We start from the raw sequence: 27,916 nt of genomic DNA, 5'->3' as shown, positions 1-27,916 counted from the left end.
GGATGAACTCTGAAAATATTATTCTAAGTGAAAGAAATAAATCACAAAGATCACAAGTTGTATGATTCCACTTATACAAAATGTCCAGAAAACATAATGTAGTCATAGTGACTATAGTCACTATGATATAATGTAGATTAATGGTTACCAAGGGTAGGAAAACACGTAGTTGGTCAGGGAGTGAAAAATGACCACTAACAGAAATAAGGTTTCATGTAGAGTGTCGAAAATGCTCTGAAATTACACTGTGGTGAATACTGTATAATTCTGTGAAAAACTAAAAACTACTGAATTATAAACTTTAAATTGGTGAGTTCTGTAATAAATGAATTATATCTCAGTGAAGTTGTTCAAAAATAAAAAATTATAAAATGTTAAAATATCACTAGCCTACTCAAAATCAAAATATATAATTATAGTAAACTTTCCTCTGTTTTGATCACTACTGATTACATCAGGTTCTTAGAAATCAGAGTGAAAAATGGAGAAAACGTACTATAGTTTTTGAAATACAAATGTAAACTGGCTCCAAATGATTTTGATAGTTTCAAATCTTGCAATCAAACTCCAAATAATCCCAAGCCTTATCATAGAATAGACTGTAGAAGTAAATAAATTTGCATTACTTCTTAAAAAATAAATAAATAAGTAACACCATTACTTGTGTTGTCTTTTTTTTCAGTTCAAATCAAGTGTAAAACCCTTACTTTTCCTTATGTCTATTACTCTCCCATGTTGATGATATAATTTTCTTAAAATTTTCCTTTACATACATTAAAGTCACACCGGACAATGTTATATATATTTTTTAATTTAACAAACATAATTTTAAAAACTTAAAAAAAGAAAGTCTATTGCATTAACCCACAGTCTTGTCCTTTCCTTTGTTTTTTACCTAATGTTCCAAAATTCCTTCCTTTATCATTGCCTTTTGCTTGGATAATTTCCTTAGCCATTTTTTTAGAGTAGGTCTCCTCTGACAAATTCTCTTAGTTTACCTTCAAGTGGGAACATCTTGGTTTCTTCCTTTCATTTCAGAAATGTATTTGCACCGGATATATAATCTGGATTGACAGTTATTTTATTTCAATACTGTTCTATTTCCTTCTGGTCTCTATGGTTCCAGATGAAAAACTGCTAGAATAATACATGAATTCAGCAAAGTTGCAGGATATAAAATCAACGTCCAGAAATCAGTTGCCTTTCAGAACACCAATAATGAAGCAGCAGAAAGAGAAATCAAGGAATCAATCCCATTTACAACTGCACGAAAAACCTTAAGATGCCTAGGAATAAAGCTAACCAAAGATGTAAAAGATCTGTATACTGAAAACTATAGAAAGCTTATGAAAGATATTGAAGAAAACACAAAGAAAGGGAAAAACATTCCAAGCTTATGGATTGGAAGAACAAGTATTATTAAAATCTCTATACTACCCAAAACAATGTACACATTCAATGCAATCCCTACCAAAATAACACCAGCATTCTTCACAGAGCTAGAACAAGCTCTGGAACCAAAATTTGTATGGAACCAGAAAAGACCCCAAATAGCCAAAACAATCTTGAAAAAGAAAACCAAAGCTGGAGGCATCACAATCCCAGACTTCAAGATGTATTACAAAGCTGTAATCATCAAGACAGTATGGTATTGGCACAAAAACAGACACTCCGATCAATGGAACAAAACAGAGAACCCAGAAATAGACCCACAGATGTATGGCCAACGAATCTTTGACAAAGCAGGAAATAATATCCAACAGAAAAAAGACAAGTCTTTTCAGTAAAGGGTATTGGGAAAACTGGACAGAAACATGCAGAAGAATGAACCTGGACCACTTTCTTACACCATACATAAAATAAATTTAATGTCAATGAAAGACCTAAATTTAAACAAGAAACCATCAAAAGCCTTGAGGAGAAAACTGGCAACAACCTCTTTGATCTCAGCCGCAGCAATTTCTTACTAGACATGTCTCCAGAGGCAAGGGAAATAAAAGCAAAAATGAACTACTGGTACCTCATCAAGATGAAAAGCTTCTGCACAAAAAAAGGAAACAATCAACAAAACTAAAAGGCAACTTACTGAATGGGAGAAGATATTTGCAAATGACATAATGAATAAAGGGTTGGTAACCAAAATCTATAAATAACTAATCAAACTCAACACCCATAAAACAAATAATCAAGTAAAGAAATGGGCAGAAGACATAAATAGACACTTTTCCAAAGAAGACATCCAGATGGCTAACAGACACATGAAAAGATGCTCAACATGATTCATCATCAGGGAAATACAAATCAAAACCACAATGAGATACCATATCATACCTGTCAGAATGGCTAAAATGAACAACTCAGGAAACAAAAGATATTAGTGAGGATGTGGAGAAAGGGGAATGCTTTTGCACTGCTGGTGGGAATGAAAACTGGTGCAGCCACTCTGGAAAACAGTGTGGAGGTTCCTCAAAAATTAAAAATAGATCTACTCTATGATCCAGCAATAGCACTGCTAGGAATTTACCTAAGGGATACAGGAGTGCTGATGCATAGGGGCACTTGTACCCCAATGTTTATAGCAGCACTTTCAACAATAGTCAAATTATGGAAAGAGCCTAAATGTCCGTCAACTGATGAATGGATGAAGAAGTTGTGGTTTATATACACAATGGAATACTACTTGGCAATGAGAAAGAATGAAATATGGTCTTTTGTAGCAATGTGGATGGAACTGGAGAGTGTTATGCTAAGTGAAAGAAGTCAGGCAGAGAAAGACAGATACTGTATGTTTTCACTCATATGAGGATCCTGAGAAACTTAACAGAAGATCAAGGGGGAGGGGATGGGGGAAAAAAAAGTTACAGAGAGCGAAGGAGGCAAACCATAAGAGACTCTTGAATACTGAGAACAAACTGAGGGTTGATGGGGGGTGGGAGAGAGGGGAACATGGGTGATGGGCATTGTGGAGGGCACCTGTTGGGGTGAGCACTGGGTGTTGGATGTAAGCCAATTTGACAATAAATTACATAAAAAAAAATTAAAAATAGAGCTACCCTATGACCCAGCAATTGCACTACTAGGTATTTATCTGAACGACACAAAAATGCTGTTTCAAAGGGACACATGCACCCCAATGTATATAGTAGCCAAATTATGGAAAGAGCCCAAATATCCATTGACTGATGAATGGATAAAGAAGATGTGGTTTTTATATATAATAGATATTACTCAGCAATCAAAAAGAATGAAATCTTGCCATTTGCAACAACGTGGATGGAACCAGAATGTATTATGCTAAGTGAAATAAGTAAGTCAGAGAAAGACAAATATCTCATGATTTCATCTATATGTGGAATTTAAGAAACAAAACAGATGAAAATAGGGGAAAGAAAGGAAAAATAAGATAAAAACAGAGAGGGAGGAAAACCATAAGAGACTTTTAAATACAGGGAACAAACTGGGATTTTCTCTCTCTCTCTCTCTCTCTCTCTCTCTCTGTCCCTCCCCTGCTCATACTCTTTCTCTTTCAAAATAAATAAATAAACATAAAAAAACCCCAAGAATTCAATACATAATAAACTTGCTTTCAGAAAATGAAATATGTGGAGCTAGAATCAAAAAGGATTTAAAATATCAAACACTGAGCTGTTCATAAAAAGACAAGTGTAAACTAAACGCAATGTAAATGTTTTCAAAATATTTAATTTAGAATTCATAAATAAAAATAAGTAAAATGTAATTTCACCTAAGAATCTATCACTTAATACACTAAGAAAATTATATAAATTCCAGTATTTTAATTCTTCCCACCCTTAGCCATCAGGGAAAAAAAAAAGATGATAGTTCAAAATAGATCCTATAGTTTTACCCAACTCAAAGCTGGTTTATATTAGAAGGACTAAAAATTCACTATTATATAAAAAAAAAAAAAAAGAGTCTGTAATCACAGCTGCAAAAACTTGACTGTCTCAACAATGGCACCAGTTTCTACTTTGGGTGTGGTCACAAAAATCACCTTTCATGTCCCAAGACATAACTAACTAGACTATTTACCTTGAGTTTAAAAAAAAAAAAAAAAAAGTGCTTTCAGTTAAAATAATTCTGGATCTACTTCTTTTTCTACTTTTATTCAAATGACTTGTTACAAGAAGCTTTTTGAAAATAAATTATTAGCTAACTAAAATGACATTGTTCCTACCAAATCCAATGATGAAGGTTAATCAATAATAAAAAATTTCTGTATTTCACATGTGGTAGAAGGATTTAAAAAAATTGATGTAGTAATGAACAAACGAACAAAAAACGAAATGCTTACCTATACAGGTAGAGTTAATTATGGTATACATATACTGTGGAACACTATTGTATGAAAAAATAACGTTGATACATACTGATACTAAAATATTTCCAAGTCATGGTGAATAAACACAGAAACAAAAGAAGAGACTGAGTGGAATAACATTTTCTGTAAAACCAAATAAAAAAAATTATATAACATGATATTATATACAGTATATATACTTATGTGTATGTATATATATGTATATATGTATATATATGTACATATATACTATATATGTATATGTATATATGTATATATATGTACATATATACTATATATGTATATGTATATATGTATATATATGTACATATATACTATATATGTGTATATATGTACATATATACTATATATGTATATGTATATATATACATATATATGTATATATATATGGTATAGTATATATGTATATATATGTACATATATTGTATATGTATATATATATACACACATATATATACATATATATATGTGTGTATATATATATGTATATATATATATATGGTATAGTATATATACTTATGAAAAAATGGAGAAAAATCTTTAGAAAGATACACATCAAACACTAACAGTGGTTACCTCTGGGGAGAATTGTTTGAATTTGATTTCAACAAGAACACATTCCTCATGACACAACATGAAATTTAGGGGGAAAAAGATTTTTTTTGATAAGTTATTACAACACCAATAAGAGAAAATTAGGTTCACAGTATTAGTTCTTGACGCAAAGTGAACTAGGAGGCAAATTTACATCCATCAGACACAACTAATGCACAAACTCTTTAAAGTTCAGGTCATCTTGAAAGTTTGCAACATACCAGTCCTCAGTTTGCTTTAAATGAATAAGCTTATGCAGACCCAGAATCAGAGAGTAATATTGTATATGTCCCTGATGCTGACATTATCACGATTTCTGTAACAATATTCACAACAATATTTTTAAAGTTTATTTATTTATTTGAGAGACAGAGAGAGCAGGGAGGGGCAGGGAAAGGGAGAGAGAGAATCCCAAGCAGGCTTCCATGCTGTCAGGCAGAGCCCAACACGGGGCTTGATCTCATGAACCATGAAATGATAACCTGAGCTGAGATCAAGAGTTGGATACTTAACTGACTGTTCCACCCAGGTGCCCCACGACATTTTTTTTCTTAATCCCCTTCACCCACAATATCTATCAGATTTATATCATGCCTTTTTTTTTCTAAAAGAGGTAGAACCACAGCAAAGAAAAAATCTAATCTAGCAATTAATTCTACAGTATTTTGCTCTTGAATTTCTTCAGCTTCAGATTCTATATTCTTAAAAAATTCCACAACTTCTCAAATGCAGAGCAACATCTAGCATTACCTTTGTAATCTACTAAGTATGTTTTCAATTAACACATCAGTCAATTGAAAGGAATCGTATACCAAAATAAGACTACTGTAATTTTATAATTTGTGTATGTTTGCATATGCCTATGTGTATAAATGTTTTATGAAAGTATGCTAAAGTTTAAAAAAGAAAACAGACTCCCAAATCTCTACCTTATATTCATCCACAATAATGCTGAGAGCTTCATGACCAGCTTTCCTCATGTCTTCCAATTCTTGTTTATGCTTGTCCTGAAAAACAAAAACAAAAAAATAAACCATGATTTGTTCTTTCGTTTATAAACTAAAACCACTGACTTTTGCATTCATGAATGACTGAGTGGTTTGTGGCACATCAATGCTTTGGCTAAAAAAGAGAAAAAATAAACTTCTGTGTAAAAGTATTAGGGAGGACTGAAACAATGAAAACTTACGGCGAAACAATACCCGAGAGAGGAAAACCATACTCAGAAATGAGAAAACATAAGGCAATGGCATTGTCTCTTGGAACATTTGGCAATTCTGGACTTGAATCAAGAGACAGGAAGGCCTGTGTTACTTCAATGAGCTTGGGCTTCTACATATTTTTTATTACTTCTCCAGTAATATATGTATACCAGTAGTTTAATACATAACAAAGTTGGAGAACCACTGGATTAGGGTGATCACCTCCCCATTCTACCTTCTTAGGAAAGGAAAGGATGAACTCTCTTTGGAGAATGTTAATATCCTACAAAGACTTTCTAATTTTTCAAACACTCTGAATAGCTTTCAATACAAAAGTATCAGAGAGATGACAACAGATGAGACCAAAAACACAGAAAACACAAAGACCAAAGGAATAGGCCCATGGAGGATTTATATATTAGCTATCAAAGAGTTTAAAACATCTATGATTCATATGTTCAAGAAAGTAGAGGAGAAATAAAGAAAATTGATAGGATACAGATTTTCAACAGAGAACTGGAATTCATGAAATAGATATTTTACAGCTGAGAAATATGCACTATTAGTAACTCAACAGATGAGGTAAACAGTAAATGAAACACAGCAGAAAGGAGGATTATAGACCTAAAAGATGGGGCGGGGGAAGAGACTACAATAAAAAGAGAGGAAAAAACTATGGAAAACACAAAATACAAAACAAAACAAAAAATACAAAAAAAAAAAAAAAAAAAAAAAAAAAAAAAAAAACACCAAAAAATGAAAGCATTTAAAACAACATGGGACAGCGTAAAAAGATTAAATAGACATGTAACAAAAGAGAATCTTTAAAAAAATAATCCAAATTAAGAAAAAAAGGGAAATGCAGTATGATGATAAAAATAAAATTGAGAAAAATTAAAAAATGTGAATTTCCAACATCATACATGAATTAGAATATTACATTTACCTACATATACTTCTTTTAAAAAACATTAAGATACTATACAATATTTCAAAAAATTAAATTTTAGATAAAATTTAAAATCTCCTAGGAAAAAGCACAACTTATCAAAATTTTTAAAAAGATGAAATAAAAAATCTGAATAGTCCTATATACCTAAGAGAAACTGATGTTTCATTAATGTAAAAAAACAAACAAAAAACTTCTGACCAAGAATTTCTAAGCCGAGATTACTTAACAGGTGATTTTAATAAACATTTAAGAAAGAAGTAACAGGGGCGCCTGGTGGCTCAGTCGGTTGAGTCCGATTTTGGCTCAGGTCATATGTCGTGACTCATGGGTTCCAGCCCCGCATCGGACTCTGTGCTGCTAGCTCAGAGTCTGAAGCCTACTTTGGATTTTGGGTCTTCCTCTCTCTGACCCTCCCCTGCTCGTGCTCTGTCTCTCTCTCTTGCAAAAATAAATAAACATTAAATAATTTTTTTAGTAAAAAAAATTAAAAAGAAAGAAGTAACAAATCTTACACAAACACGAACTCTTCCAGAGAATAGGAAATGAAGCAATACTTCCCCACATATTTTATTAGGACAGTATATCCCTTATACTAAACTCTGCAAAAATATTTAAAAGAAAATAAAATTATGAACCATTCTTTTATGAATACAGAAATTCTAAACAAAGATTAAAATTCTAAACAAAGTATAAGCTAATTGAGTCTAGCAATATATTACTAGAATAACACATGTCAACCAAGTGGGATTTATTTTAAGAATATCAGGTTGGGAGAAGTGACATACAGAATTTCAGGTTTGAATCACAAAAACCTCCCACACAGTCTTCCACACATTGCCTTTCTTCCCCTACTTGCTGCTGGATGTGAATGCCCAAGATGACAATGAAAGCCAGGTTCTGCAGATGGCACAGCCTCTTCCAGCTTGTAACCCTGAATGACTGCATCATCACCCTGATGGACTCTGAGAGAAAATTAAACTTCAACTATATTTAGAATGAAAGATAATGCCAATAATTTTTGTCCATTTACTGCTGCCACTTGCTCATTCATCATCTCCCCTCATGTATTATACCTTACTGATTTAACAGGTTCTATTTCATTATTAACATCTAATCCCCCTTTCTGGTACATCCCTTTATATACCTCAGTGTGACTAAATCACTATTTCCCAAAACTGCCTAAACACAAAGAATCACCAGAGGCACTTGTTATAAATACAGACTTTTGTTGCTACGATTATCAATCTATGGCTCAGCAATCTTTCTGAAGTCATTTTTCCATCTCTATGAGAGTTGTTTTACTAAACACTAATAATAGTCCAGTTACTTGGTTAAGCAAGTGATACACTATTTACACTAAAAACAAGCAAATAAATAAGAGTATCACTACCAACTCATCACTTTGGATCTCCGATTAATGTCAGGATATCGCACAAATAATATGTGACTGTTTCATACAAGGACTTAGGGAGGACAAAAAGCATCAATCCATGTGCTAAATATTAACACAGATTTTTCTCTTTTCAAGATTAAAAAAATGTAAATAGTAATAGGTATTCTGACATCTTCTTTCCATATCATAGTGGATCATCTCAGGCAATTCTTGGGATGCTTATGTTCCACCTTCAGGCCAAGGATTTAGGAGAAGCTCATACAAAATAGGCAACTATGTCAAACTATGGACATGAACAGCATATATTAACATATTAAACTTCGGACAAACCGAGAAGGAATTATGTTGAACTTTACCAAAACCGGCATTTTCCAAACTTAACTAATAAAATAAAAATTTACTTTTTTTCTCTCTTGACAATACCTATTACTAACTAATCTCTTCAGTTTAAAATTCAGAAAACTGGGAACCAAAAAAGTCAAAAGCCTTAGAGTTAATTGGTCTGAGCAAAGCAAATTACCCTAGATCCACTAAGTAAAACTGAGAAGGTATTCTACTTTCACCTAGTTAATTACAAATTAAAGATGAATATGAACCATTTCAATTATCAGGTTTGATAATTCAATAACTATAGTCCTGAATAATGACACAAATCATTAATTTAAAAAAGTACTGATGTGCTTAAAAAAAGCACAGAGTACAATGTACTGAGCAATTCATATAAAAGGTATTTTCTTAAGAGACATAAGTAACCAAATGTTCTATGACATTACATTTTAAATCACAATAAACATTTTATCCATGGCTGTATCTTCTAGAGAGAAGGAATTATCTGGATTATGCTGAAAATTCTCATTACTGACATAATGGGTTTCAATAATCATTTTACATATCAGAACTAAAATTTTGACTATTATATTCAATATGTACTTCATAATTTTTAAATGATATGGAGATATTCAGTAATATTCATCATAAATCAAAGTAGAAAATGTAGATTCTCCCAAGTACTATGAATATACAGTTACTGATGACCTAAAATTTTCCCAGATGCCATTGTTTCATACCAAATTTTCTCAGTAAGCATCATATTTAATTTATACAATTACTAAGTGCCAGACTGCTGACTTTGAGAATAAAAAGATGATGAAAAATATAATAGTTATCTTCAGTCTGATAACATAAAAGATTGAGTAACAGTGTTAGATTAATCCAAAGCCAGATAAAGACAATACAAGAAAAGTACAAAACAATGTGCCTTATAAATATAGATGTAAAACTCTTCAATAAAATAGCAGCAAACAGAATCCAACAGCATTTTAAAAGGATTATGCACGAAGGACCATGTGGAATTTATCTCATGAATGCCAAGGTGGTTCAACATACAAAAAGCAATCCATTTAATATACCATATTAAAAAAAGGAAAAAAAACCCACATGACCATCTCAGTATGCAAAAAAAAAGTCACAAGATCAAACATGTTTTCTTGATAAAAATAGTGAACAAACTAAAAATAGGAAGCAACATCCTCAACCTATCTGGTAAGAGGCATCTGTGCTAACATCTTACTATTGGCAAGAGACTAAAAGCCTTTCCCTTAACATCAGAAACAAGATAAGGATGTCCACTCCTAACACTTCTATTTTACACTGTACAAGGCATTAGGCAAGAAAAATAAATAAAATATAAATAAAAGGTATTCTAAGAAAATACTAGACTAGATGAAGAAATGCAACCATTCCTATTTTCAGAAGACATGTTTTTATATATACTAGAAACTACAGAATTATTAGATCCAATAAACAATAACTATTAGGCTTAAAAAACAGGTTCAGCAAAGTTATAAGATAAAAGGTCAACACAAAAATCATGTGTATTTCTACACATTTGCAATTCCAAACATGAAATCAAGAAAAAAATTCTATTTACAATATCATGGAAAAAGTACCTAGGAATAAATTTTACCAAAGAAATACAAAACTTTTACATTAAAAACTACAAAAAAAATTGTAGAAACTTAGTAAGTGGAAAGATATCCTGTGTTACTGGAATGGAAGACATAATGTGTTGTGACTAATCTCCAAATTTATCTATAGATTCAGTACAATCCCTACCAAAATTCTAGTGGCTTTATTTTACAGAAACAGACAAGCTGATCCTAAAATTCACATAGAATTGCAAGGGATAATGAATAGCTAAAACAATTTCGAAAAGATGAGCAAAGTTGGAGGGTTTGTGTTTTCCATTTCAAACCTCAGCACAAAGCTTCAGTAACCAAACAGTGTGGTACTAGTATAAGGACAGGGATTTAGTTCAATGGAAAATAGAAATGAAAGATCCAAAATAAGTGTATATGTCTATAATCAACTAATTTTTACAAAGTAACAAGGGCAATTCAATAGCAAAGAAATAATCTTATCAACAGATGATTGTGGGACAATTGAATCCACACAAAAAGTAATAAATCTGGAACCCCACTTCAATGATATATAAAAATTAACTAAAAATGGATATATCCCTGAATATAAGAGCTAAAACAAACTCTTGAAGGAAAAATAGGTGCATATCTTTGTAATCTTGGATTAGGCAATGGTTTCTGAAAATAAGTCACCATGAGCACAAGCAAATAAGAAAAAAAACACATCAATTAGATTTCATCAAAATTTAAAGCTTTTGTGAATCAAAGGACACTAATAAGAAGGCAAAAAGGCAACCCGCTCCATATTTGCAAATAATATATTTGATAAAGTTCTAATATCCAGAATATATAAAAACAAGTCTCATAACTCAGCAACAAAAAGATAGACAAATTTTAAAATGGGTAAAAAACTAAATAGACATTTCTCCAAAGACACAAATACCCAACATCATTAGCTATTATGGAAATTCAAGTTAAAACCATTCACATCCACTAGGATAGCTGTAACACAAAATAAAGAAAGTGTCAGCAAGGAAGCGAAGAAACTGAAACAGTCACACGTTGCTGGTGAAAATGCAAAATGGTGCATCCATTATGCAAAAGAGTATAGCAGTTCCTCAAAAAATTAAATACAGGGTTACCAAATATCCCAGAAATTTCACCCCTAGTTATACACCCAAGGGCAGTGAAAACATACATTCGCACAAAAACTTGTACACAAACGTTCATCATGACGTAATTAATAATAGCCAAAAGGCAGAAACAATGCAAATGACACCAATGGGCGGATAAACTGCAGAATTATCCATGCAATAGAATATTATTCACCCACAAGTGGAATGAAGTACTCATACTTGCTATAACATGGCTAAACCTTGTTATAAACCTAAACATGGCTAAACCTTGTTATAAACCTAAAACATTATGCTAAATGGAAATACTCAAACACAAAAAGCCATATATTGCATGATTCCATTTTATATGAAATGTCTAAAATGGGCAAACCCAGAGACAGAAAGTAGATTAGCAGTTGCTGGGTGCTGCAGGAGGGGGAATGAGGGGTAACTGCATAAGGGGTTTCTTCTTGAGGTGATAAAAATGTCTGGCAGTAGATATTAGTGACTGTTTAACAATATTGTGAATATACTAAAAACCACTGAATTACATATTTTAAAATGACTTAAATGATGAATATTATATAATGTGAATTTTATGTTAATTAAAAAATTGATGAAAGAAAAAAATAGTATGTTTATGTCATTTCAATTTCTAAGCTGGGTGGTGTTTCATTTCTTTGATTTTGTATTCATTTATAATTTTGTTTCATTTTTATCAGAGAATGCTGGTTTTATTATTTTATTTTTTGGAATACATTGAAGTGTCAGGAAGATTCCTTATAAAAAGACCATTAGAATAACATTCTTTAAGTTTTTGAATGTTGAGAACCATTTGCATCTTTTAAAACTGAACATTAGTTAGCTGTACATAAATCCTAAACTCACATCTTCTTCCCTTGAGTATTTTAATTGTGTTATATTATTTTTTGGCATGAAATTTGCTTTTTAAAAGTCTCAGATGGATGCAATTTCCTTTATCTTACATTTTGGTTGCCTAAAAGTTATTTTCCAAACTGGGTGACTTTTGAGAGCACAGGGGTTAGTATTAATAATAATATAAGAATAATAAGCATAAATATGAACTGTCCTGGGCAAAATTATAAAAAGCAGAAGTGATTATAATTAAATATCTGAAATGTTCTTTTGAAAGTTACTTTCTTTGAAGTCACTAGAATATTTCTCACAATCGACTGTCTGGGTCTATTCTCCAGATATGCATGTATACTTTCAAAATCTAAGGTGCTAGTCTTCTTTTATTTCCTGAAAGTTTGATTACTTTTGTTTCTTCATATACTTGTTTCACTTCTTCAGTTTTTCTCCTTCAGGAACTGCAGTTATACACATACTGGGTCCGTTTTGCTTATTTCTTATAATTATTCCTTTCTCTCAAATCCTTTCTTCATTTATTTGATATTTCTTTTTTCTTTGTGCCATCTTTTATTTTTCTTTCTTCCTACAGCACTGCACTCATTTTGTTATTCTTTCAAGCTTAGTCCTCATTTTGTGAGTTTTTTTTTAAATTTTACTTCTCTTCTTGTGTTTGTCAGTTATCTCTTCTTATTTAACTGTTATCTTTTCTCATTTCTGAACCATTCTACTTCTGATTTATGCTATTCTTCAAAATGCTTCTATCTTTGTACACGGTCTCACCACAGTCCTTTTCTCTTACCCATGTTCCAACTGACTTTTAGGAAGAGGTTCCTGAATAAGGAATGAAATGGACGTGAACAACCTCCCTAGCTTTATAATTCTAGGACTTCCTCTTCTACTGTTATTACAAGGTAATAAAATGTGCATGCATGAGTGCACAAGTGTGTGTGGGGTGTGTGTGTGTGTGTGTGTGTGTGTGTGTGTGTGTGTTTATAATCAGGGTAGCCACTTCTGTACTTTCTGATATCTGTTTTCTCTGAGCCCCTCCTCTACCCGTACCTGAACATTCTCCTTCCTTTAGTGTGTTGTGCTACTCCTTACCATTTCCCTTCACCATGCACCTCTGTACTTCAAGAAGGGTGCTTTCACCAGGTATTTAGTTCCAAGAGAAATGAGGGCTCAGAGCACTCTTACAGTTTCAAGTGCTATCCTCAGATCTGTCTTCTAAGTCCTCTACTCTGTTGGCAATGGTTCTTCTGGGGCAGCAATTTCTGTCTGGATCACTAAGCACTTGGGACCATCCTAAACCCTCTTTATATTCCGCTCTGTTACTCTAGCACAGATGTGATAGACATATATGTCTCATTGTTGTCAATAGTTCAGCTCTATTGCTTAGGCTTTAGAATTCATTCAAACAAGTGTCATCTACTTGTTTTGTTGTTGAATACAGTACTTAAAACTTTTTTTTCTTTAACTATCTTAGTCTAATTTTGCAAGAAAATCTGATAAGATTCAAAAATCCTGCAGTCACTGCTTCAGCCATCATCGTGCCAACTCCACCCCTTCCTTCTTGGAATATTTTGTTTACATGGTTCTCTTCCTATCTATTTCTTCTGTCTTTTCACTGCCATAACTTTGAAATGTAGAGGTTCCCTGGGAATCAGATCTCCTCTTTAATTTCTTCAACCTCTAACTGACCTTAAATTAATTTTATTACCTTAAATATTATCTATGTGCAACTCCTTAATTTATATCTCCAACCTTGTCATGGCTGATCCCCAGATATATATATCCAACTATGTATTAAGGTTTTCACATGGATATCTGAAAGAAATCCAAGTTCAATTCGGGAAGATGAAATTTTACTTGCCATTGAATATATGTATCCCAAATGATGCCCTGTAGAAAGAAGAGAGGGAGTGGACAGGACTTGAAGGCCAAATATATTTGGGAAGTGAAAAAGAGGTTTCATTCTTCATCAAAGACAGATAATTTTCTATCATAATAAGTATATTAAAAATGTATTTAAAACCTGGGCTTCGAAAAGGAGGTTACTTAATAGACTAACATACATGTCTGTTAAGTGAATGAATGAGATTATGATCAACATTCTTTTCCTGATACAAGTTCAGCATATAAATTAACAAATATTTTTGGGCATGTTTCTTTATCCGTTAAATGACAGAGTTGGATTCAATCATTTTCTAAAATACCCTTCCAATTTTCTTCATGCTATTCTATGATACAGTATGCTAAAACTAGACCAATAGACCTCCCTTTGCTTACTTCAAAGTTATTGACCATAATCATACAACCACATTGTAACACAGAAGGCTGCCTAGTTACCAAAAGAAAACACAGGAATAACCAGATAGTCCTACATGGCCTGAAATTTTTATTTCAAGAATATAGAGCCAAAAATTTACAACCTATCTTCAAAGTAGTCAAAACCAAATTTAACCACAATGATAACTTTCTTTCAAAATGTCAAACCCAAAAGCATCACTAGAAAGGGAAGATTCAGGAAAATGCTTTCACCTTAAATAAAATTATAGACTTTTTAAATAAGAAGAGACTTGAAAGGTAAGCCATTCCAATGCAGTCATTTTGTAAATGAGGAAACTGAAGCCTAGACAGGTCAAGTAGTTTGTTCAAGGCCACTTAGTTCTGTAAGGGCAGGGTGAAGCCTGAAAGAGATCTGCTGATAGCTCAAAGTTCACTGAAAAATATCCCATCAAAGACTGAACTAACTTGAGTATATTCCCAACTCTTTATCAAAAGATTTCTTTTCTATGTAAAACTCAATAATACACAGACTCATATGCCATAAGTCATGCATTCTGATTAAAGTATGGCACAAACTGGTTACTCTTTGGTAAAACTTGACTTAGTTATTCATTAAATTATTCTGCCAACCAGAAATTTTGGTCTGACAAGAAAGGTGTAAAGTAAGTTGCTTTTCAAAGATTATCAAAAGCACATTCCAACAATTCTGTACTACCCATAACCACTCCAGATAGTAGCCCCTTGGCAAAATTATTAAATACACATGAGTCTACTACCCTTAATATGCCTGAACATGACAGGTATTGAAAAATTATTTGCTGAATAAGTACATATATAAATAGGAACTATACAATTAACAAATATAAGTACTTCACACACAAAAATGGGGTATTAGCCCTTTTTTTTATACTGATGACAAACTCATTTTGGGCATTTGAATCAAGATTTATACAAAAAATTTTTTAAAACTAAGCTTATGGCACAAACTGATAAACTTTTCTCAATTAACATTATATTATTGTTGGCCATTAACAAACCAAGTATAACAACCCATATTAATCACATCTAGTAAATGCACAGTAACAGGATCCTGTGCCACACAGATGGTTAAAAGCCAATATTTGATTGATGTATTTGGAATGACTTACTACAGTACTTAAGAAGAGACAGAAGAAAGAAACAGGAAGGAAGGAATGGAACTTCAAAGACCAATTAACCATTATATTCCACCTATTAGAAAGCAGTTGCTTCTCACCTTCTAAATTCTTTGGCCAAGAGCAAGTCTATAATTAGAGTGAACATAATTTACACAAGGTAATTAGTTAATAATGTCTGATTGAGAAAGGTTTTCCAATATAGGCTTCACCACTTTCTCTGAAGCCACAAGATTACATCCCTTTCATAACAACTAATCAACTATATTGGATAAGGCAGCTATAAACACTTCCAGATATTCCAAAAGGAAATTTGCAGGGCAAGAAATCAAAATAAAGATAATGGGATAACAACCAACCAATGCACTGAAAAGGTTCTGACTGAGAAATGGTCAGAACCACAACTAACACACCAAAATCTATAGAATCCAACACACCGAGGTAGCCTAACTATAAATGTCAGAGAAGCACAAATAAGAACAGATAATCCCATATGCATCTACTTTGTCAAAACATAACAAAAATGACAAAACACCATTTCTCCATCTCTCACTGACCCTATAGTTGACAATTACAACAGGCCTACTTAATTTCTTTAAAAAAGTAGGCTTCACTGGCATGACACAGCATTATACGACAAGAAGTCTTTCCCAATGAACAAATGCTTCATCTCTTATCTCCTCATTCTACTTCATTTCTTAGTCCCTCTATACAATGAGTAACAAATAACAGCCTATAACAAAATCCTTCAAAATGATACCAAGTCAATCCACAGACGAATTCAAATATTTAGCCAAACATAAAAAAGGAGAAAAAAAGTAACAAAATCATGTAAGAATCACTTTAAAGGTATAAAGTAGTATTACAAATGGAAATAGAGCACTTTCGCCATAGTAAACTATACCCAGTACTGAAACACATAGGTTAATATATCTGTGCTTTTAGCTTAAGATTCCCAAAATTTTTCAAAGAATTAGTTTTCAACTCTGGACCTAGCCCATTAATGGCTGCCTTAACACACTGTATGGATTTCATCAGCAAACAGATTCCAAAACTATCAGCTTTGCTAAATCCTCTCAATCAAAAACAAGATAACAAAAACTCCTTATGGAAGTTTCCAAACAAATACAATGATGAAGGTATGCAAAGAAACCCACAATTTATTCACACTAGCAAAGAAGTAATTGAATTTTCTATACCCTAACTTACAAAACCATATGTAACAATATTATGTCCATGTCTAAACCAAAACTTGAAGGAAAGGAATTAGTAGTTAGAAAATTAAGAATACATAAGCGAGTCACACCTAATTCATCACTCTGGAGATGAAAACAATTACCAGTCAAATTCATAAAAGAGGATGATACGTTTACAACAGTGCCATTATTGTTGCCATTATCATTTCTCCATTAGCACATCTCTTCTACCAATGGCTATCTGTTCAAGAATTGTCAAATTCTGCACAGCCTGAGAACAATCGCCTCTTGCATAACTCTGGCTAAATTCCTGGCTAACTTGTTGATTGGCCTGGTCCTATTCCAACTGCTACTTCAATGCCACTTTATTATTCGCTCCAATAGGAAAGGTATAAACTCCACTCTGCACCAGATTTAAAAGAAATGACTATTTATGATCAACTTTGTTAAAGTTTTGAAAAACAAAGTGCTTTGAGAAGCAGATGAACAAAACTAACTCAAGCCAAGCAGAGGAAAAAAGAAGGAAGTGGAAAGGAGGGAAGAGAGATGAAGGAAAAGAGGGAACAAAGGAAGGAGAAAGGCAAGGAGAAAGGAAAGAGCAGACAAGCACATAGTTTGTGATCATAAAAAGGGCTGCACCACTTGTACCAGGATGATTACAACAAATCCTCCCTACTTTGAGAGTACCCAAGAACAATCCTTCGCCAGCCAATGTTTAAAGAAAAGACTTATGCCTTATACATACAATAAATCTACAAACAACATAACAATCAATAAGGATGTGAACCTCTCTAAAACCCTTCCAATTTTTATGACTTTTTTCATTTTAAGCTTACCCTCCAAAGTTTGATTGTATTTTAATTCTGGTAATAGAAAGGGCCCTTCTAATAATACAGCTTCTAAAATATTTAATAGCTTGCTCAAGAGAAGAAAAATGGCTTAACAAGAAAAATCACTATATGTTTTGGTCATTTGTTTTTATATCGTGAGTGTTTCTGTCCACAATATTATAATATACTTTCACAATTTTAAATACACTGAAATTCACTTTCAGTGCTTATCATAGGTGGAAGATAGGCCCTAATCCCTGATATCTGTGAATGTAATAAAATTTGGAAATAGGGTTTTCACTAAGATACAATTAAGCATCATAAGATCAGATCACCTCAGATTTTAGAGTGGGCCCTAAGTACTGTTTAGTTTCCTTCTAAGAGAAAGGAGAGTGAGAGTTGAGGCACAGTGATACAAAGGGGAAAGCCATGTGAAGATAAGGCAGAAATGGGAGTTATGCTGCCACAAGCCAGCAGACACAGGAAGAGGCATGGAAAGATTCTCACCCAGAACCTGTGGAGGGAGAAGAGCCCTGACAACATGTTGATTTTAGACTTAGGACCTCCACAGCTGTGAGAGAATAAATTTCTGCTGTTTCCAGCCACTAAGTTGATGGAACTCTAGTATATCAGTTTCAGGAAAGTAATTCAGATTTTGGTGCCAAGAATAGGGGTGCTACACAAACACCTAAAAATGGGGAAGTAGCTTGAGAATTGGGTAGTAGACAGAGGCTGGAAGAATCCTGTGGTGCTAGACAAGAAAACACCTCATGTGCTTTCAAGAGGTGGCTGGTAGACATATGGATGTTAAGGGCAATTCTGGTAAGGGCTCAGAAGGAAATGAAGAGTAAATTAGCAAAAGCTATCAAGTTAGAAAAATGATATATCATCATGAACAGAATCTTGGTAGAAATGTGAATGTTAAGGATGCTTCTGTGAGGTCTCAGAAGAAAATGAGATACATGTTATTGGAAACTAGGTGACAGGTGATCTTTGTTACACAGAGTGATAGAAAACCTGGCTGAATTGTGTTCTACTATTGGGTGGAAAGTAAAACTTCCATATTTAGCTGAGATTTCTAAGCAAAGTATTGAAGGTATAGTAGTCTGTTTTCTCCTTGCTGCATATGGTAAAATGCAAGAAGAAAGAGATAAATAGAGAAAGGATATGTTGAGCAAAAAGAAACCAACACTTGATCATTTGGGAGGTTCTCAGTCTATCCAAATAGCAAATTATGCTAGAATTAGGAAATTCATATCAATAAATGGCTCTGAGAGAAGGTCAAAGGTTTGATCAGACAGTGTTTGCTCAAGAAACTACTTATGTGAGTCATGAACCCAATCAAACATCTGCCAGAAAAATAAATAGCATTATGTAGAAAGATCTGTGAAGAACCCATCTGTCTAAGGCATGAATCCCCTCAACTTCCACAGAAGATGCATGAGGTTTTTAAGAATGTTGTACCAGCAGAAATACAGCAAGCCTGGACTGAGACTACTCCTACACAATTACAGTAGAAGAATAAAGGACAATTCTCTGGAGAGGGCAACACGGGAATACCAGGAACAGATGAAGGCAAGACCACCACTGAAAACAGGAGAATTACTGAAAGTTTATATCAAGTAGTAAACCCCAGAAATCTTTCCCTGTGTAGTTGGATTATCCTCAGCAGGTAGGAGACTAAACAGGCCTTCTATTCAAAATGTAATACAATCTAGAAACAAAGATAGGACCAGTGCATAATTTGTGGGCTGCAGTATGAAACATAAATGTGGAGCCCTTACTTAAAAATTAAGAATTTCAAGATGGCAACAGTACATCAGTAAACCAAGCATGGTACCTCTGAAATCACAGGGCGCTCTGCAACTGCACAAGTTGCATGCTCATGAAGCCAGCCCTGCTTAAAAACACTGACAATGGAAAAGTGACAATCAACAACCTTGTCAGAAAACCCTACAGTGAAGCCTCCTCTATAACAAGCCCATTCACTAACACAGAACTTCCAGTCAATCTTCTGTGCCCCACTATTTAAACGAGATAGTTATGGGGATGGCTGGGTGGCTCAGTCAGTTAAGGTCCGACTCTTGGTTTGGGCTCAGGTCACGATCGCACAGTTCATGAGACTGAGCCTGTGTCAGGCTGTGCTCTCAGCACAGAGCCTGTTTGGGATTCTCTCCCTCCCTCTCTCTCTGCCCTTCTTCCACTCACATGCATGCATGCATGCTCTCTCTCAAAATAAATAAATAAACTTAAAAAAAAAAAAGGGAAAGAGACAGAGAGTGAGCTATGGATCCGTCATTTAAAGAAAGCCTCTAATGGGCCACTTAGGTGGCTCAGTCAGTTAAGCGTCCGACTCTTCATTTCGGCTCCAGTCGAGAACTCATGGTTCGTGGGTTCGAGTCCCGCATTGGGCTCCAAGCTGACAGCAGGGACCTTGGTTAGGATTCTCTCTCTACCCCTCCCCTACTCTCTCTCTCTCTCTCAAAAATAAATAAACTTTAAAAAAAAAAAAAAAAAGCCAGAACACAGCTGGGGCACCTGGGGCTCAGTCAATTGAGCGTCCGACTTCGGCTCAGGTCATGATCTCACAGTCCGTGAGTTCAAGCTCCGCATCATGCTCTGTGCTGACAGCTCGGATTCTGTGTCTTGGATTGTGTGTCTCCCCTTCTCTCTGCCCCTCCCCCGTTCATGCTCTCTCTCTGTCTCAAAAATAAATAAAAACATTAAAAAAAATTCTTTTAAAGCCAGAACACAGTAACAGTAACAAAAAAGGGAAAAAAAAGCATCTTGAAAGAAACATTATGTAAGAATAAAAAAATAGTAACATCAACAACTTCAAATAAATAAAAGATATAACATCCATAAAACAAGTACCAAATGCTATAAAAAAAAAAAAACTCAAAGAACAAGCAAAACTCTTGGGAATTCAAAACATAGTATGTATGAAAACATCAGTAGAAGAATTGAAAAGTAAAGTGAAAGTTTCTCTTCTCCAGAAAGGAGAGAAGAAATAAAGGAATGGGAAACAGATACAATAAGACAATTCAGTGGATCCAGGACCCAAATAATGGTGTTACAGAGAAGAGATAATAGACATTGTAATCCAAATAACAAACATTCATACAAACAAAGTTCATACAAGGAACTTCCGAGATCCAAACATTATACACTAAAGGGATGCCTCAAGTTCCTCCACAATGGACAAACGTGGGCTAGGAACTTATCTCCAGCACTAATACAAACTTAAAACGGCCTCCAGGAAAAACACAACTAGATCATCCACACAGCTTAATATTTACAATATTGCTTGGTTTACAGAAAGTAAGGAAATTTCCAAAGAGCAAAATAGTTTTTAAAAAGCGTGAACTGAAACCCAATTTTTATACAGGAAGCATTCCTAAAAAGTCAAAGTTGTCTCAAGGACAAGGCCATTACAGGATTTTCAATCAGAATAGCAAGTCCTAAGGTGGCACCAAACAAAAATAACTAGTTATTAGACAATTACAGTACAATAGAGACCCTGAAAAATGTACCAGGATAGTGCCAGGCCAGCTGATACTCCCTGCTCCCAAGAAAAACAAGCATAAAACACCTGTGAAAGAATTCTCAAGTAGGGCCCAGAAATTTAATTAATTGAGATCAAATATATATGAGTTAACAATAAAAATTAACAGAACAATTGCATGAAAAAAATCATAATGAGTAAGAATACACAAAAAATAATATTCCCTTGAAGATAAATAAAAGGTTGATCAAGAAAAGACAAGCAAGTATAATATGTGATTTAAGTATCAATAACATTTACATAACCATTATAATGTAAATTCTAAATACTGATCTGATAAAATTTATGATATAACTATAGTGAAAGAATAAAGAGTCTCTAAGTATAGATTGGACACAAGAATTCATAGCAAATAAAATATCCAAAAGTAGCAATATATTTTAAGTGCTACTTGGAAATACTGGCATAGGGGCACCTGGGTGGCTCAGTCAGTTAAGCATCCAACTCTTGATTTTGGCTCAGATCATGATCTCACAGTCGTGAGATCAAACCCTGCATCGGGCTCTGCATTGCATGTGGAGACTGCTTACGATTCTCTCTCCTTTTCCCTCTGCCCCTCCCCTGCTTGCTCACTCTCTCTCTCTCAATCTAAAAAAAAAACAAAGAAAAGAAAGAAAAAGAAAGAAAGAAAGAAAAATATATATATGGGCAAAAATACTAATTTAACATGTTGAAAGTAGTTGCGGGGCACCTGGGTGGCTCAGTTGGTTGAGCGTCTGACTCTGGCCCAGGTCATGATCTCTTGGTTTACAAGTTTGAGCCACACGTCGGGCTCTGTGCTGACAGCTCAGAGCCAGGAGCCTGCTTAGGATTCTGTGTCTCTTCCTCTCTCTGCCATTCCCCTGCTCACACTTTGTCTCCCTCTCAAAAATAAATAAACATTAAAAAAAAAAGAAAGAAAGTGGTTGCTACTGGGGGTGGTGGGCAGAAAAATGGCAGGAGCAGGGAAAACACCTGGAAATGTTTCTTTCATAATAAAGTGTTGAGAATTATATGACTCTTTAAACTATATTTATAATTTTAATAAGACCTAAAGATGGAAGCATTACCTGCGTTAGATCTTAAACTCTGCAATAACTATATAAGGTAAATGAATAAATAACCATAAAACCCAGACTCTCCATATTAAGTAACAATGTCTACCAAATGCATAAGGTTACCTGTACAAGGGGACTGAAATAAAAGGTCAGAAACCACTTAAATTATTACCATGGGGAACTTACCAAATAAAAAAGTTTTTTTACTCAATAGATTATTAAGAAACTTATTACACTGAAATGAAATAATCTAAGATACGTTCTTAAGTAAAAGAGCATATGATACCTTTTCTCTTTTAAAACAAAAAAATAGGAGGAAATGAATACAGGCACAGCTCAAAGATATGTCTGGTTTAGTCCCAGACCACTACAACAAAGGGAACACTGCAATAAAGGGAGTCAATTAATTTTTTGGTGTCCGGTGCAGATAAAGTTATGTCTTCACTATACTGTAGTCTATTAAGTGTGCAATAGCATTTCATCTGAAAAAAGTGTATGTACATTCTTAATTAATTCTTGCTGGGCACCTGCGTAGCTCAGTCAATTGAGCGTCCAACTTCGGATCAGGTCATGATCTCATAGTTCATGGGTTTAAGCCCCTCATTGGGCTCTGTGCTGACAGTGCAGAGCCTGCTTGGGATTTCCTCCCTCTCCTCTCTCTCTCTGCCCCTCCTCACCCCCATTTGTGCACTCTCTCTCTCTTCCAAAAGTAAATAGAACTTAAAAAATATATATTGCTAAAAATGCTAACCAACATCTGAGATTTCAGCAAGCCCTAATCTTTTTGCTAGTGGAGGGTCTTGCCCTGATGTTCATGGCTTTTGAATGGCCAGGGAGATGGTTGAAGGTTGAGGTGGCTGTGGCAATTTCTTAAAATAAGACAACAATGATAGGTTTACCACACTGACTCTTCCTTTCATGAATGATTTCTCTGTAGCATGTGATGCTGTTTGAGAACATTTTACCCACAGCAGAACTTCTTTCAGAATTAGAGTCAAATCCTCTCAAACCCTTTACAAGCTAAGTTGATTTACTATTCTCAATCCTTTCTGTCATTTCAATAATCTTCACAGCATTTCACCAGGCATAGATTCCATCTCAAAAAACCACGTTCTGTGCTCATCCATAAGAAGTAACTCCTCATCTGTTACAGTTTTGTCACGAGATTGCACAAATGCAGTCACATCTTCAGGCTCCACTTCTAATTCTAGCTTTCTTGCTATTTCCACCTCATCTACAGTATTTCCTCCACCAAGGTCTTGAACTCCTCAAAGTCATCCATGAGGGTTAGAATCCATTCTCCCAAACTCCTGTTCATGTTGATATTTTGACCTCTTTCCATGAATCACAAGTATTGTTAATGACATCTAGAATGGTGAATCATTTCCAGGTTTCAATTAACTTTGCCCAGATCCATCAGAAGAATCACTACCTATAGCAGCTGTAGCCTTACCCAATGTATGTCTTAAATAATAAGCCTTGAAAGTCAAAATTACTCCTTGATCCACAGGCTGCAGAACGGATGTTGTTGGCAGGTATAAATACAACATGGATCTCATTGTTCACGTCTATCAGAGCTCTTGGATGACTAGGTATGAAATCAATGAGCAGTAATATTTTGAAAGGAATCTTCTTTTATGAGCAGTAGGTCTCAACAGTGGGCTCTAAATATTCAGTAAACCATGTTATAAGCAAATGTGCTGTCATCGAGGCTTTTTTGTTCCATTGATAGAGCACCGGCAGAGTAGATTTAACGAACTCTTAAGGGTCCTAGAACTTTTGGAATGGTGAATGAGCACTGGCTTCAACTTTAAGTCACCAGGCGCATTAACCCCTAATAGGAGAGTCAGCCTGTCCTTTGAAGATGTGAAGACAGCACAGACTTCTCTCTAGCTATGAAAGTCCCAGATGGCATCCTCCTCCAAAAGAAGGTTGTTTCATCCACAATGAAAATCTGTTGTTTAGTCTCATTAATTATCTTAGCTAGACCTTCTGGATAACTTGCTACAGCATCTACATCAGCACTTGCTACTTCACCTTACATTTTGAGGTTATGGAGATGGCCTCCTTCCTAAACCTCATAAACCAAACTCTGCTAGCTTCCAACTTTTCTTCCCTAGCTTCCTCACCTCTCTCAGCCTTCATGGAAATGAAGAGTTAGGGCCTTGCTCTGGAGTAGGTTCAGTTTAGGGAATATTGTAGCTGATTTGATCATTTATCCAGACTATTAAAACTTTCTCCCTATCAGCAATAAGGATGTTTTATTACTCATATCATTCATGGGTTTACAACAGTAGCGCTTTTAATTTCTTTCAAGAACTTTCCTTCGCGTTCACAACTTGGCTAACTATTTGGTGCAATAAGCCTAGCTTCCAGCCTATCTTAGCTTTCAGCATGCCTTCCTAAGCCTATTCATTTCTAGCTTTTGTGTTTGTTCATTTCAGAGAGGGGAGATGGGCAGAGCAAGGGAGAAAGAGAGACAGACAGAGAGAGAGAGACAAAGAGACAGAGAATCTTAAGGAGGATCCACACTCAACACAGAGACCAACACAGGTCCTGATCCCATGATCCTGACATCATGACCTGATCCAAAATCAAGAGTCAGACACTCAACCAACTGGGTCACAAGGTGCCCCACTAGCTTTTGACTGAAAGTAAGACATGTGTAATTCTTTCTGTCACCTAAATACTTAGAGGTCATTGTAGGGTTATTAATTAAGCTAATTTAAATATTATTGTGTCTGAGGGAATAAATAGGGAGGCCTAGGGGAGAGGGAGAGGAGACCAGCTGAAGCAGTAAGAACACACACATTTATTAAGCTCACTACCTTACATGGGTGAAGTTCATGGTATCCGAAAACAATTGCAATAGTAACATCAAAACACCAATGATCATGGATTGCCATAACAAATATAATAATAATGAAAAAGCTTGAAATATTGTGAGGATTACCAAAATGTGATACAGGGACATGAAATAAGCAAATCCTGTTGAAAAGAGGCATCAATAGATTTGCTCAAACAAAGGCTGCCAAAAACCTAAGTGCAATAAAACAAGATATACCCATATTATAAAGAACTGAAGAGCACAGTTCCACCAGAAGATAACACTTCTTACTAATCTACTGGCTCCCACACACTCACTTATCTAGTCAAGGACTTTCAACTCCCCTCCCCTCCTCACCTCCTTCACTTGATCATCAATCTTCACATTCAACTCAATCAATCCTATAATGATATAAACATGCTATAATATTTTTTGAAACTATAATATTATTTTCTATTAAAAAAAATCCCTTATCCCACATGCACTGCAGTACTGTCTCTACTCCTTGTGCCTCCATTTCCCTTCCTCCCACTCTCTAAATCCACTCCAGCAGGCTTCATTGCCCCAAAATACCAAAACTGCTCATCAAGATAACAAATGGCCTACTGCATTAGTTTTCCATTGCTGCCATACAAATGACTACAAACCTAATGACTTATAACAACACCAACTTATTACCTTACAGTTCTATAAGTTAGAAGTCAACATAGGTCTCACAGGGTTAAAACCAAGGTGCTAGGCAAGACTGTGTTCCTTTCTGGAGGCTTTAGGGAAGATCCCTTTCGTTGCTGTTGCCACAATTCAGTTCCTTGCACACAGTTTCTACATTTCAGAACCAGCAACAGGGTGTCAAATTCTTCTCGTGCCTCTCTTCTATCTCTCGCTTTCTCTCTCTCTCACACACACACACATGCACACGCACATACACACACACGTATACATGCACACGCACACATGAACCACAGCCATGAAAGTTCCTCTACTTCTAAGAGTTATTGGATTAAATTGGGCCCACACAAGATAATACAGGATAATTTCTCTATGTCAAACTACAGAATCTTAATCACATCTGTAAGGTCTCTTTTGCCATAGAAGGCAACATGTTCACAGATTCTGGGGTTTAAGATGTGGACATCTGGGGATGGGAGGGGCATTATTTTGCCTAACACACCTATACAATAGTCATTTCTAAGTCTTCCTTTCTAACTAAACTTTCAGCAACATCTGACACACTGGACCATTCTCTCCTTTTAGAAACTCTGTCTTCTCTTGGCCAAGACAGCCAACTTCTCAGTTCTCCTTCTATCCTCCTGGCTACTTCATCCAAAATCTCCCTTTACTAACTCGTCTTCAACTTCTCCGAATACTGGAGTGCTTCAAATTCCAGAAGTAATGATAATGGGGATGATTAACTAATAACAAGAAATGGCTACACAGAACTGAAGTTTTCAAAGGAATCCTGAATGTAATAGGCCAAATAATGGTTTCCCAAAGATAAATACATCCTAATTCCTGGAACCCGTGAATATCTCAGGTTACATGGCAAAGGGGAATTGAGGTAGCAAATGGAATTAGCATTGCCATCAGCTGGCTTTAAAATAGGGAGATTATCCTGGCGAGTCCAATACCATCACAAGAGTCCCTGAATGTGGAAGAGAGCAAAAGAACGTTCTGGGTCAGAGAGATGCGATAGGAGAAAGCCACAACCAGTCATTTCTGGCTTTGAAGATGGAAGGAGGCCATGAGCCAAGGAATGTGGGCTGTTACAACAGCACAGAATTCTAATTCACTGGTGTTCCTGCAATACTGTCAGAAAGTTCACAAACTCAAACTATTTTCATAAAAATACTGAGATATTATTTGTCCTTTTTACTCTCATTCTCTCATGAATATACAATGGATTTTTCCAAACATGGAAAAACCTGTGATATCACCAAAGACTGAACAAACCAGAAGATAAGAGAATCCAGAGGCCTTCCATGAAATCAGAGAGTAAAGAGATTTGCAGAAATGTACAATGCTACTCCTCTCACTAAATTCATTTTAAGTTTGGAAAATATAGTAATGTTTTCATTTAAAAATGTTATTTTAGGGGTGCCTGGGTGGCTCAGTAGGTTGAGCGTCCGACTTCAGCTCAGGTCATGATCTCACTGTTCGTGGGTTCAAGCCCCTTGTTGGGTTCTGTGCTGACAGCTCAGAGCCTGGAGCCTGCTTCCGATTCTGTGTCTCCCTCTCTCTCTGCCCCCTCCCACTCATGCTCTGTCTCTTTCTCTCAAAAATAAATAAACGTTAAAAAAAATTAAAAATGTTATTCTATGTGATTTACTACTGTTTCTTAAATAAATTAACACATATTTTTTAAATTTCAGTTTTATAATATAATATGGTGAATATCAATAGATATAACCCACATAATCAAAAGCTCTTTGGGATCCACAACAATTCTGATAGGCGTAAAATGGTCCTAAATACCACAATGTTTCAGAACCGTGGATATAGAGTCTACTATGTGCCAAACATAGCTCTAAGTAGTATGCATTTTAACACACATAACACAATAACCCTAATAAGTACTATGTTTATTCTTATTTTATAGTTGAGGAAATTGAAGGTCATTAGGAGCAAGCAGCA

General features: G+C 34.8%; 1 protein-coding gene across 26 annotated transcripts in view; it reads right to left on the bottom strand.

Moving 5' to 3' along the window:
• The window catches only part of CCDC91 (coiled-coil domain containing 91), a 387,168-nt gene that overhangs the window by 198,988 nt on the left and 160,264 nt on the right, over positions 1–27,916 (bottom strand). For all 26 annotated transcript variants that reach the window (XR_006709146.1, XR_006709147.1, XR_006709148.1 and 23 more), the window contains one exon: positions 5,866–5,943. Coding sequence is in view for 23 of the 26 variants with exons in the window: in XM_045465034.1 (XP_045320990.1) it covers positions 5,866–5,943 (78 nt within the window). In the remaining 3 variants the exon portion in view is untranslated. The remainder of the gene's footprint in view (positions 1–5,865; positions 5,944–27,916) is intronic.

The sequence above is a fragment of the Leopardus geoffroyi genome, chromosome B4, assembly GCF_018350155.1.
Source record: "Leopardus geoffroyi isolate Oge1 chromosome B4, O.geoffroyi_Oge1_pat1.0, whole genome shotgun sequence".
Taxonomy (NCBI): Eukaryota; Metazoa; Chordata; class Mammalia; order Carnivora; family Felidae; genus Leopardus; species Leopardus geoffroyi.
Note: the sequence above shows the minus strand (reverse complement) of the source record. Positions and strands in the feature narration are given on the sequence as shown.